At 35.1% G+C, this 13,438-nt stretch overlaps 1 protein-coding gene across 2 annotated transcripts in view; it reads left to right on the top strand.

Annotated features, from left to right (window-relative positions):
- The first annotated feature begins 2,481 nt into the window (after positions 1 to 2,481).
- The window catches only part of LOC125037809 (telomere-associated protein RIF1-like), a 21,955-nt gene continuing 10,998 nt past the window's right edge, over positions 2,482 to 13,438 (top strand). The window contains exons 1-10 of one of the 2 annotated variants that reach the window (XM_047631034.1): positions 2,482 to 2,517; positions 6,028 to 6,117; positions 6,562 to 8,226; positions 8,398 to 8,581; positions 9,388 to 9,510; positions 9,666 to 9,906; positions 10,046 to 10,627; positions 11,673 to 11,851; positions 11,994 to 12,166; positions 12,581 to 13,438. The exon at positions 12,581 to 13,438 is cut by the window's right edge and continues 1,931 nt beyond it. In XM_047631034.1, coding sequence (XP_047486990.1) covers positions 6,032 to 6,117; positions 6,562 to 8,226; positions 8,398 to 8,581; positions 9,388 to 9,510; positions 9,666 to 9,906; positions 10,046 to 10,627; positions 11,673 to 11,851; positions 11,994 to 12,166; positions 12,581 to 13,438 — 4,091 coding nt within the window. In that variant the 5' untranslated portion in view covers positions 2,482 to 2,517; positions 6,028 to 6,031. Of the gene's footprint in view, positions 2,518 to 2,574; positions 2,918 to 6,027; positions 6,118 to 6,561; positions 8,227 to 8,397; positions 8,582 to 9,387; positions 9,511 to 9,665; positions 9,907 to 10,045; positions 10,628 to 11,672; positions 11,852 to 11,993; positions 12,167 to 12,580 lie in introns of those variants that run through there. The other variant, XM_047631035.1, reaches the window with a different exon arrangement.

The following is a 13,438-nucleotide window of genomic DNA, read 5'->3' on the forward strand; positions in this document are numbered from 1 at the left end:
CAAGTCAATGTAGTGTCTGTAACACTGACGGTCATAGCACGTACAGATCTCAAGTGTCACCAATACTAAAGCAACATTATATTTCCTGTGGCCAAGTGAGTGGGTCAGTCCTCAAACAATTAATAGTTCCAGACCAACGATAGAAACGAAAAGACGGACGTTACCCACATGGAAATTAGAAGGGAGTCCTGGTGCTGGTCCTCACGGTCAATGTCCTCAAGATTTAAATAAGTATACATACTTATATAGACCTTGAATGCCACATGGTCAATGCCATCAGCGTTTATATAAATGTACATACTTAATAGACCTTGAATATCACAAGGCTGACATACCTCACAACCCATATAGAAAACAGATTCCCACCTCAAGTGCTTCAGTTGCACTAGGGCTAGATTGGAGATAAAGATTCCAGAATTTCCCTAGATGCTAAATTTAGCAATATTTAAATGTATTACCTTTTTTTCACATCGTATTGGCATATATCCCCCCCCCCCAAAAAAAAAAAAAAAAAAAAAAAACACATTAGGAGCGAGGATTTTATCCCATATAAGAAAAGGGGGGCGGATCAAGTCAGTAATATCTATCTTGTTAATATTTTTCTCCATTTTGTTCATAGGGGGGCATCGATGGGGTCCATTTTTTATGATTGAAAACGAAAACGGAATTTAATTACATAAAAATAATGCTAAGTTGTTGACAGTTCTTACAGCTATATGTACGGAATTTAATTACATAAAAATAATGCTAAGTTGTTGACAGTTCTTACAGCTATATGTACATTTTTCTTCAGCAGTTTTTGTATAATGAGAATGACATTAGAACACACAAGAAGATATATCTTTTGATTTCAAAAAGAAAAAAAAATCGCCATAGGTATTATTGCGTCTTACATATTCCCTTTAATGTTGGTGCCATTAAGTATTAATACTGGGCATACTTTTAAGCGATCTTCATGGAAATACATAAACGAAGGGGTGGTAAAGCTCTGCCAAGTAAGTAATCGTATTTATAGAATATTTTCATTTCTTTCCTATTGCAAGAACAGATTTCAGCAACATCATCAGAGACTTCGCCATTAAAAAAAAAGTACGAAAGCTATTTTTGGTCAATTATTTATGTTACTGAAAATAACAATTTGACAATGATATATCATAAGTGAAGAGTGATTTGCAAAAAAGGAGAATTCACCGTCAGTATCACCAAAACAAAACCAAAAACACTCGTAAGTCACCCGGGGCCCTGACTCAAGGTTTGTATAATACTTTAGACCTTGTTCGAACTGGAACTCGACTGAATAAAAGTACGATGAAAAATTCCAACATCATAGACTGAAAATTATGGCTTGGGCAAACGTAAGATGATATTCAGCTTTTAAGTTCACGTCTTTTACTAGAAATTATGAATTAATTTTTGGGCAAACGTAAGATGATATTCAGCTTTTAAGTTCACGTCTTTTACTAGAAATTATGAATTATTTTTTTAATTGAGCTTTTAGGTAAAGATCGAAGCTCGATATTACGCAAATTATTAAATCTAACAAAGATGTGGTTTAAAAGAATAGTAACTGCCTCTAGATTATGTATCGAAAAGTATATGTAGGTTCCACGTCCCCTGAGACGGGTTCGAATTGGGAGTTTATTTTTTCGTAGAATTAAGGGACATTGAGAATAATAAACACAATAATCTTATTCATGTGGAAATACAGTATTTTGGAGAGCTACATGAGTACAAAATAGACATCGAAAAAGGTGGGACAAACAAGTCCAGTCTCGCTCTCGACATTCAGAATTTATATCCAGGGTTAAGGACCATGGGATATGATTTTTTTTTTTTTTTAGCTTATTTTATGTCTTTTAATATAACTCAGAAACTAATAGACCATTTCTAAGGAGCTTAAGGGCACCACCAGGCAAGGAATGGAGAGGTTAAAAAAGACATATTAACTACTCTCTAAAAATCTAAACAGAGAAGCAAGACCAGACAGTTTCCTTGGAAATAATGATGGCTCTAGACCTTGCTTGAGATAACGATAAAATTAATCCCAACTTGAGCGCGCGAACTTGCATGTGGATTCATGTCGTTACACGAACGGATGCGCTGTTTCAATGTGCATTTACTCTAGATTAAAAGGGCAGTTTTATATGACAGTATTTGATATCTAAAGGACTAAATCAAGTTACCCTTCATTTTTTCTTATTTATTTTCCATTTTTGTAAGGAATTAGACGGCATATTGATTTTATATACATAAAGAAAACAACACGAGACTCGTTCTAGTTCTGCTCGCATCTTGTAAAATAACATTTGAAGCCCAATAATCGTCATACCTCATCTATACCGCTTCAGGTTAAAATACAACAGCTATGAATAACCTCTAACTTTGCAAAATTCCATTTATTATTCACGTAGGAACACGTTATCCCTTCCCCTTGGCTAGCCCACGAGCCTCGAGGAGCAGAAACCTAGCAGTTCCCGCGCTTTGGTGTTGTGGCGACGGCGGTCCTCGGGTGCACGGGTGAGCGGGCCAAAGCCATTAGTTTTAGAGGGATTTTTTGGTGTTTTTGTGCATGGTTTGCGCTTATTTAGTGGTTTTAGTGATAGGTGGAGTAATATTCATCGATTGAGACCGTGTCAAGTGTGTGATATCGAAGACGAAACGAAGAAACTACAAAGTGAATTTGGAAGACTGCTTCCCTTGCTATTTTTTTTTTTTTTTTTTAATTCACGTTGGTATTTGCTATCAAATAACTCTGATTGCACGTTCGACTGGCAAGCGTGTTGCAGTTCCTGACCCGAATTTCGGCTGTAACGCGGACACGGAACAGGTGGTTCTTGCCCTTTCTCATTCAGCACAACAAAAGCGGAATTCGAACCCGCCTACGCTGGCTGTGAACTGGGCGCCAAGGGAAAGCAAGGTTTGTCTGTCGAGTGAGGGCTTTCGGGCTTCTCTCCAACGCGGGCAGTGTAGCAGGTGTTTGATTATGAAGTAGACTGAGGATTGCACCTGTTAACCATATAGAAACATGAGCTCCACCTGTTATATTGTTTTTTTGGAAAAAAAAGTTTGTGTACAAGCACCTCTCTCTCTCTACATGCCTCTCATCCTCGCTCTCCCTCGTCTACTACTGGAACACCCAACCAATAACTTGTTTACATTTATAGTGGGGGGTTTTTTCTTTCTCATTCATACCTTGCAGACTTTTGATGGCAAATTTGAAAGTCCCTGGTTCTCCAAATTAGTAACTTAGGCTTCAATATTCTGAAGTAACAGTAGTCACGATGTTGGTATACCAGATAAACTGAAGGGTGCACAATAGACGTGACTACACCCTTCTGAGAATAAGTCGTTATCATTCCAGCTAACTACCTTAGAGGGTTATTCCTGGGAATCTACAATCACTGCCATATGAACCTAAAACCTCCCTAACCTCTGCTTAATTAATGTATTTCCCTAGTTGATTGCATTGGAGTTAGTCTGCGCACAGTTTTTATTGTAATTATGTTATGTGACGGTATCCTTAACTTGCACATGTGATTTCTTATATCAGTTAGTATTCCCCCCCCCCCCACACACACACACACTTTATAACAGTGTCCTTAGATTCTCTCCATATTAGAGTGGTCATTTTGTAAATATGCCCTTACAAGTGATATTTGATTTAGCCATACCCAAAGAAACCCCAATATAAAGATTATAGTAAGCCACCAAAAGAACCAGTGGAGTGGAGTGACAGCTGATGCCCCCCATGATATGTAACACCTTAAATTCATAAGACTTCAGCACCTGTGGTAGTTTCTTGAAGGCCAGTAAACTTTTAATATGTTTATGCTAGCAAGATAGAATATGGAGTGTAAAAGGGAAAATTGTGTGAATGCTGTGGCAATCACTTGTTGCTTTGCCAGTCTTTATACTGCTGATATTAGTGCTCTGTTAACCCATTCGCAACAGGGAAAATTAACAAAAAAAGGGGAAATGCTGTGCTCATTTTTATATTTTTTTGTGAAATGTCTCTACACATAGATGGCTCTGCCTTACCTGATTTCACCTTTTCTTGGATTGGCGGGAAAATTTATTTTTTACTAGTGCTATGAATATCGATGGTGTTATTTTTATTTTATACATTATAATTACTATAATGTTATAAACAATAGTAATAGCAAAAAAAGATAACGTAAAATATTTTTGTAAATTAAAGAAAAGGGTAAACGGGTGAGACAGGCAGTACTCGCAATTGGCTCATTGGTGTTTTAGTACAAGTATGGCATATATGTGTAAAAACAATTAAATAAATAAACTCACAGTGGGCATGTCACGGATACGTGGCATGCCCGTCGCGAATGGGTTAAAGCTATTTTAAATCCATACTAGAAATGACAACCTATCCACAGAAACTAATTGTGTTTTTGATATTGCATACCTTTGTGTAAATACTTCTATATATGTAGGTAGAAAATAAGTTTAGTAGTAGTAGTAGTAGTAGTCTGTTCATTACTAGTTATGCTAGGAACAAAGGAACACTATATAATATCTGAAAAAAACATTTCCCACCAAATGAAAGTGTGCTAAGTGTTCTTAGCTTATATGGGGGAGACTGTATGTAGCTGTTTATGCATGTGTATGTGTATTTTGAGTTAGAGGGAGAAAAATGTTCATAATCCATTAGTCAGATCAGACACCTCTAATATAACACTTGGTTGTATGATATATGACATTGCAACTAAAGGTGTTTGAGCTTTTACATATATATATATGTGTGTGTGTGTGTGTGTGTGTGTGTGTGTGTGTGTGTGTGTGTGTGTGTGTGTGTGTGTGTGTGTGTGTGTGTGTGTGTGTGTGTGTACACATTTTATATATATATATATAGAATATAAAATATAAAATACACATATACACATATATACACATATATACACATATATACATATATACATACATACATTCAGTGCTGTAAGGGACTTGGTCTGTGTCCAGGAGTGGAATCACATCAGTGTAAGTACTTTTCAGACTATTAATCTGCCGTTCTCTGCCTCCTCCTCCTCCACTTCCTCATCCTCCACTTCCTCCTCCTCCTACACTTCCTCCTCTTCCTCCACTTCCTCCTCTTCCTCCACTTCCTCCTCTTCCTCCACTTCCTCCTCTTCCTCCACTTCCTCTCCTCCTCCTCCACTTCCTCTCCTCCTCCTCCACTTCCTCTCCTCCTCCTCCACTTCCTCTCCTCCTCCTCCTCCTCCTCTTCCTCCTCCTCCTCCACTTCCTCCTCCTCCTCCACTTCCTCCTCCTCCTCCACTTCCTCCTCCTCCTCCACTTCCTCCTCCTCCACTCCTCCTCCTCCACTTCCTCCTCCTCCACTTCCTCCTCCTCCACTTCCTCCTCCTCCACTTCCTCCTCCTCCTCTTCCTCCTCCTCCTCTTCCTCCTCCTCCTCCTTTTCTCTTCATCATTATCTTTTCTCTTCATCAACATCTTTTCTCTTCATCAACATCTTTTCTCTTCATCAACATCTTTTCTCTTCATCAACATCTTTTCTCTTCATCAACATCTTTTCTCTTCATCATCTTTTCTGTTCCTCTTCTTCTTTTCTATTTCTCTTCTTCTTTTCTGTTCTTCCTCTTCTTTTCTGTTCCTTCTCTTTTCTCTTCCTCTTTTTCTTTTTAATGAATGGATGCATGTATGAAGTGTCTGTCTAAAATGTACACCAAAGCACTTCACTGGCCAAATATTACAATTTGATTTGTTCAGATTAAAATCATAGAAGAGTTTAAGTATGGCTTGGCCACTATATTTTTTAGCATGGAAAATGTGTATATTTTTCATTTCTACGAGTTATGTGGCCTAAAAATTATTTACAACAAATGTGAAAATGATTGAATACTGTATTCCTCAGTATTTTTCTCCTATCAATGAATGTTTAAGATTACTAATTGATGTTATAAGATATACTTTTGTAAGGTTGTTTATAAGTAGCTTTTATGTATTTGAGCGTCTTTTTTTATATGATGCATAATTTTTTTTCCCTCCATAACAGGGCCATGGAGGACAGTTTGGAGGAGTTAGTTGAAAAGTGCACGGCACAGAAAGTGCCAGTAAGACTGGCTGCTTATCGTGCTCTAGTGCAGTAAGTAATGAAATATTTATTGTTTAATAACCCATTGGATCCAGATGCTTCACTGCCATCACAGGGCCCAACATACAGGGAATAGGTTTACTTTAGTGGCCCCTGCTGTATGCCAGGTTTGTAGACCGGGCACAGACAGTGTCAGAGACTCCATGCCTCCCCTATGCAATATTATTACTTTATCTGTTACTAGAATATGTAATTTTATTTTATTATATTACTTTGTGTGAATTCCCATGATGCATGTTCTGTTTTTTTATTACATGATGATTACATCATCCAGATCCTAGGGGTTAATTTATATAAGTTAGTACTGTATATCTTTTAATTGATTCATTACATAGTGTGCATTTTATTACATTACATTTTGATATTTAAAAAAGCAGTTGAATTAAAAAATCAAGCTTTAGGAGACAAATGCATTTTTCTTTTTTTTTTTTTCAGGAAATGTACAGAATCAGATGAAGTTGTTTGGAGTGACTACGCATCTCAGGATGACACACAGAAGACGTTATCCAACTTGAAAGCAGATCTTTTTAATGACAATTGTGATATCAGTTATGAAGCTGCAGGACTCTGTGGGTGTCTTTTAGCCAATGAGACTTTTCGTAGTCTACTAACAAAAGAAAATGAAGGCCAAGCATTGGATATGCTGATTAAAGCTATAGGTGAAACCAAGGAGAAGAAAGTACTCACCAGAACATTATGGAGTTTGGGGAAAAGCAGATTAAGCCAAGAAGTGTATATAGAGAGACTAAAGAAGATACTAGAGACTATCAACAATGTGCTGAAGGTTGAAGATGGATCTGCAGTAGCAGTTCTTGAAGCTCTGCAAGTAGTTGAGTCATTGTTAAAGTTAATCCCTGATGAAATGAACAAAGAAACTAAAGAATGGTTCCCTAATGTCTTTGTCTTTTTGTTTCATGATGCCATGAGAGTTCGTATGTCTGCATTTGCATGCATATCCGTCGGTAGATCCTTTTTAATAACTGAGGACTTAAAGTCAGATATCCTAAAATTGATAATACCAGACCTCAAAGCTAAGCATTGTAAGACTATGAATCGACTTATAGGAGCAGAATGCACTGATGTACTGAAAGAATGGAGACTCATTGTTGAAATTCTTGGAAAAGAACTTCACCCAGGAACTTCTCTTATCAATGGATTGCTAGAAGTTGTTGAGAAAGGATTCAAGAGTGTTAAGGCAGAGATAAGGATTGAGGCATTTAAATGTTGGCAGTCTCTTATTGATAATTTTTCTCTTGATGAAGCCGTCCTTACACACTCAAAAAGATTGAAGTTACTCTTAGCTCCTCTTAAGGCTAATAATGCAAAAACTGAAGATATAGCCTTAGCAAAGTTACTGTCTTGGTGGCATCTTGTATGTAAATTAGGTAAAAAGGCAACCAGCAACTTCGACTTGGTAATAGCACCTCTTCTAAGATTCTGCTTTGGGTGTGGGGCACCAGCAAGTGGTGCTGCATCTGGTCTGTCAGAGAGGAATCTGATCATGTCAGGAGCTGCAGCTTCACCAGGAAGGAAGTTTTCTGGCCTTCATGTAACTTGTGCAGAAATTCTAGGACAGATTCTTTCAGCTGGATTAAATATTTCAGGACTTCAACCATTTTCTTTTACAACACCAATCCTGGAATATCCTGTGATACCAAATCAAGTGATATTTATCAGAAATTATCAGTTTTTTATGAGCTGTGTAAAGGAAGCAGTACAAAGTCTTAATTCTCAAGAAAGGAAGCAGTGTCTCCTTGGCATATTCTTGTTTCAGTCCGTCCTTGCCCACTTGAGAGTAGTTATTACAACAGATGTCAGTAAAAAGGACTCTGTAGAACCAGTTAAAGAACTGTTTACAATGATCTCTGCTATAGAAAGTCAATGTCGTCCAGGAGACTCTCAAAGCCAGTTTGTGTACAAGTTCCTAGAACTGGTTATTGTTGGATCCTTGGGACTTCCAAAAACTGTGCTAAACTCCCGTCAATATCATATTTCAACTGGAAACACAATGAGAGACATGATGAGTGGGACTTTGAACAACTATTTGATCCATGAACTATGCAAACCCACTTTATTGCACTATGCTACATCAAGGGAAGGGTAAGTTGTGTAAAGGATTTTTACAGTCTTTATACTGTTTGTATACAGGTTGTCTATTGGATATAGAATCATCTAGATAATATCATGATCATTATTATTTTTATTAGCATGAATGTTTTAAGTTTAATAGTTGTCAGATGAGTATTTAATAAATTAGCCTTTGCTTAACAGGTATTTTACAATGTGGCTAGAGGTACTGGCTAATAGTAGGCCAGCAACAGGGAAGCTTGGACTACTTCAGTCTGTAGTGAAGGAACTGGATGCTGCTGCCCCAGTTTTGTGTCCTGCACACCCAAATACCTTAGCAAGACTTTGGTCATCTGTTGTCAATCAGCTTCTGCAACATATTGAAGAGGTATTGATTTTTATAATTACTTCATTAACCCACTGATGCTGGGGTGGCATCACATACATGACGTGTCCACTGTTATTTTAGGTCATTAAATTACCTACAAAGAAATTACTTGACAAAAACTGAGTCAGTAACTTGTCCTACCTGATATCACTAGTTTACCCCTTACCTTGGTTTTTGGAAAGATTTTTATTTTTCATTTCAAATTGTGATTAGTATTTGCAAAGTGTGATATGTGTTAATGTACAGCTACCTATGCATTACCCAAATTGAAGCATCTGCATGTAGATTACAATGACAATAAATAATAATGTTCATAGCATTAGAAAAAGTAAATTCCCAAAATTTCAAGAAATAGGAATATCAGGTGAGGTCAGTTAGGCCTACTACTTAACTCCTTAGTGACTAAGCAGTTATTGAACCATCTATATATAAACAAAATTCACAAAACAAAATTCCATTTTACATTGCAATTACCTGGAAGCAGTATGTTAAAACTGCTTTGTCGTTGAACTACATCAGCTGAATTCCATTTAGTGCAACAAAGAAAGTAAATGTAATATACTCGGCACCCCTCTTATATCCTGGATTTTTCATTTTTATATTTATTATTTTTTGCCCCCATTTTCTTTTTCTTCTTTTCATTCATTCATTCTTTCAGCATCATCAGTTATCCTTTCATTGGTTATTATGGTCATGATGTTGTTATTATTCGGTAGATTAAATGAGAATTCTCAGTAATTTTTAGATTCTAAAATTGTCCACAAAATATATATTACTAAAGATACCAAAAACTTCTTTCAATGCAGACTCAGGTGATTGATCAGGGGGATGGTTCAGAACATGACTGGAGCTGTATTTACAGTGTTTTGATGTTCCCCCTAAGACACTCTATTGATGCCTTAAACTCTGCTGAAAGTCATGTCTACCACGTAAGTCCTATGATTGTAAAGGAATTAGTAGATCTGAACTGTCAAAAAATAATGTTATAAACGTTGATTTGAAAGTGATTAGAATGTATTATAGACATTCAGATTTTTAAGGTTGTCAGATGTTTTAGTTAATTCTGTTCTATTTTTCTTTTTAGCAAATAATGAAAGACTGGAGTGAACTGTGGCAGAAGTTCATTGAGCTCACACCTTTAGCTACAACAGCTGAGCCTAACAGTGAAGTAGAATATGTAACACATGCATTAGTTAGTATGTGCACAGAGAAGCTAACTGCCCCTCCAGATGTATATGCGAGCACTTACTGTCTAATGTCTGATGTTGTGGCTGTTCTTACTGACAGAATAAGATATTCAGAACTTGGAAAGACGTCTGTAAGAAGTAAGTATAACCCTTTTTACTTTACTAGTGATGATTATTAGAATTGTGACAGATTGAGAGTGCTCTTGAAAAATGTAAGTAATAGATCATATATTGTGTATCTGCTAGAAGTATAACTTGTCTAATATTTTCATTGCAGTGGTTCATAGTCCAGCAAAGCCTCGAAAGAAGCCACATGCATTACATAACTTGTCTGGAAGTGTTGCTTTAATTGGAATTCTTTTAAACCGAGTACTTCGGATGGTCTCCAACCAAAGGCAGCATGCAGCTTCTAGACTCTGTGAAGCACTTACTCAGATCTTCAAAGGTGTTCAGCAAGAAAAAATCATAAATTCTTTAGTGCTACATGTTGTTGACACTTTGGCTGCAGCCTTACAAGTAAATCCAGCTGCAAAGTTTGGAGTGGAGGTTGAAAAGAAATTTATTAATATGTTCAAGAGTTTCGGCAGCCTGTTGGATGAGCATTTTGGCAAGGCCATTTCTTCAGACCAGTTTATAAAACTGGTGCCACTGCTGACTATTAGCCTCTCATCAACTAACAAACATATCAAGCAGGAAGCAAAAAGGATATGGAGGAATAATTTCTCAGAAATCAAGCAGGATATTCCTTCAGAATTATTTGAAAGGTTGAAGGAATGCAGTTTACCACCAGCAAGCTTAACTGACCCTCATGAGGATGCAGAAGAATCCTTGAGCTTGAGTCCCAAGGAGAATGTGCCCAGTAAGTTATTTTTATTCTGTTATATATTACTGTGAATAGACCTACTAAAATTTGATATAGATAGATATATAGGGAGATATATGTATAGATATACATGGAGTTATAGATATATAGGGAGATATAGATATAGATGTATATAGAAATATAGATATAGATATAGATATATATGTGGAGATATAGATGTAGCTATATATGGAGATATAGATGTAGATATATATACGTGTGTGTGTGTGTGTGTGTGTGTGTGTGTATTATATATATATATATATATATTAAATATATAGATATAGATATATATATATATGTATTATGTATATAGATTTAGATATATGTATTATATTTAGATATATATATATTTATGTATTTTATATATAGATATATATATATATATATATATGTATTATATATATAGATATAGATATATGTATTATATTTAGATATATATATTTATGTATTATATTTAGATATATATATATATATATATATATATATGTATGTATTATATATATATATATAGATATATATAGATATATATAGATATATGAATATTATATATATATTATATATGTGTGTATAGATATATATATATATATATATATATATGTATATTATATATGTATATATATATAATATAAATATATAATTATATGTATATCATATATATAGGTATAGATATATGTACTATATATAGATATATATATTTATGTATTATATATATATATATATATATATGTATTATATATATATATATATATTATATATATAGATATATATACATGTATTATATAGATATATATATACATGTATTATATATATAGATTATATATATATATATATATATATATATATATATGTGTATTATATATAGATATATATATATATGTATTATATATACAGATATATAGATATAGATATATATATATATATGAATATTATATATATGTTATATTTATATATATATAGATATATGTATTTTATGGTCATCCACATATGCTGAATTAAGTTCTATATATGTTATTTGGTTTATCTTTTCTTTTTCTCATAGCACACATAGCTGGAAGTTTTCTGAATAGAGAAATGGGACAAGAAGTTATGCACAAAATTACTCCAAAGGGCAAATCTCAGAAATTTGAAACACCCAAGTCTTTGAAAGCAAGTCAGGGCACACCTATTACAAAAGATAAAAGTAAACGAAAAATTAACCTTGAGGATATGAATGATGAGGTGAGTATTAGTCTTAATTTATTATGTTTATTATTGTTTATCATGTTTAAGCTCTAGATACATTTTGATAAATCATGTTCATAGATCAGTTGCAGAAAGTTAGCAGTGGCAAATTTCTAATATCTACATTAATTTTGTGCAGGAGTTTGTTAAAGTGTCGTCTCCGAAAACATCACGCAGAGTCTTAACAGAACATCAGATAGAAAGAATGACAGAAAGGAGGTCAGACATCCCGGCACTGTACTCAGACCTCTCACAGTCTATGTCACAAGCAGTATTGCCTACACAATTTTCTTCTCAGAATTCCTTTGAAGAGTGAGTATAAAGGATGTAGCACGTTCACTTACATCATGGATGTAACTTGTAGGATTTTGGGTGATTCAGTGTAAGTTTGTTTCGTCATGATTTTAGAGCATTCTGTTATAATCATAAAATCAGTATGTTGATTCATACTTCCATAGTAAATTAATGTAGCTATCACCCCTCTTGCTAAGGAAATGAGGTATGAGATGTTTTTGCAGTTTTGATAACCATATCATAGTATTGAACCAAAACTAAGGTGTAGAATTTAGAATTGGTTTCAGATTAGTGGTTGAGATTAGATTTTATCATAGAGCAAAATAGTTATTTGCAGTTGATGATTGGGTTCATTTGTAAATTTGTAAAGTTCAAAACCTATGAAAAGCCAACAGTGCAATCTGGAATAATGAGATTGAACTTCTCTTGTAGGTCATCTTCTGTTAACACTGAAAAATCAAGAGAAAAGAAATTAGATGAAGCAGGTCAAAGAGCTGCAAAATCAATGCAAGAAGAAAGAGAGGATGATAAAAAAGAAGAGAAGGAAGCCAATATTCAGAACAATGCTGGAGACCTTTCTTTCAGTGGCTTGTTCCAATCAGAAAACCAAGAGCCTGAAATATCCAAGGAATCAGAAAAGAAATCTGAAAGAAACACCAAAGCAAAATTTGAGAAGCCTAAGCCTAAAACCAAAAAGAAATTCCAACAGGAAGCCAGAGCTGAAGAAGTTGACTGTATTGTTACAGACAAAGTTGAGGACACTCTGAAGAGCAGGACTGTAGAGGAATCCAAAGATCTTAGTAAAGCAAAGGCTGATGAGGAGATAAATGGAGGGGAAAGTATAAAGGATCAAGAATCTTCAGCAAAGAATAATACAAAGAAAGGTAAAGGTGTCAAAGAAAGTCTAGAAGATAGAAAGACTCGAAGCAAGAGCAAAGAAAGTTCCGATTCAGATGAAAAATCCATATCCAGAGAGTCGGAGAGCAGAGAATCTTTGACTGTGGTAAAAAGGGAGATAATGAAGCCAGTCAACAAAGCTGAATCTAAAAGAAAGATTGATACGAAGAGAAGATACATGAGTGGAGAGAGTGACTATACTGATGAAGACTTGGATGAAGAACTCAGGAAGACTTCAATTGAGCTTCAGAAATCATTAGACAGCATGTCTTCTGATTCTGGGGACGCCTCAGTAACTGAACAAAATCGGAGAAAATCACAAACTCCAGTAAAAAAGACAGTCGAAGATGTGAGGAAGTCATTGAAAGGAAAGGTACAGAAAAATCACACAGA

The sequence above is a fragment of the Penaeus chinensis genome, chromosome 24 (genome assembly GCF_019202785.1).
Source record: "Penaeus chinensis breed Huanghai No. 1 chromosome 24, ASM1920278v2, whole genome shotgun sequence".
Classification (NCBI taxonomy): domain Eukaryota; kingdom Metazoa; phylum Arthropoda; class Malacostraca; order Decapoda; family Penaeidae; genus Penaeus; species Penaeus chinensis.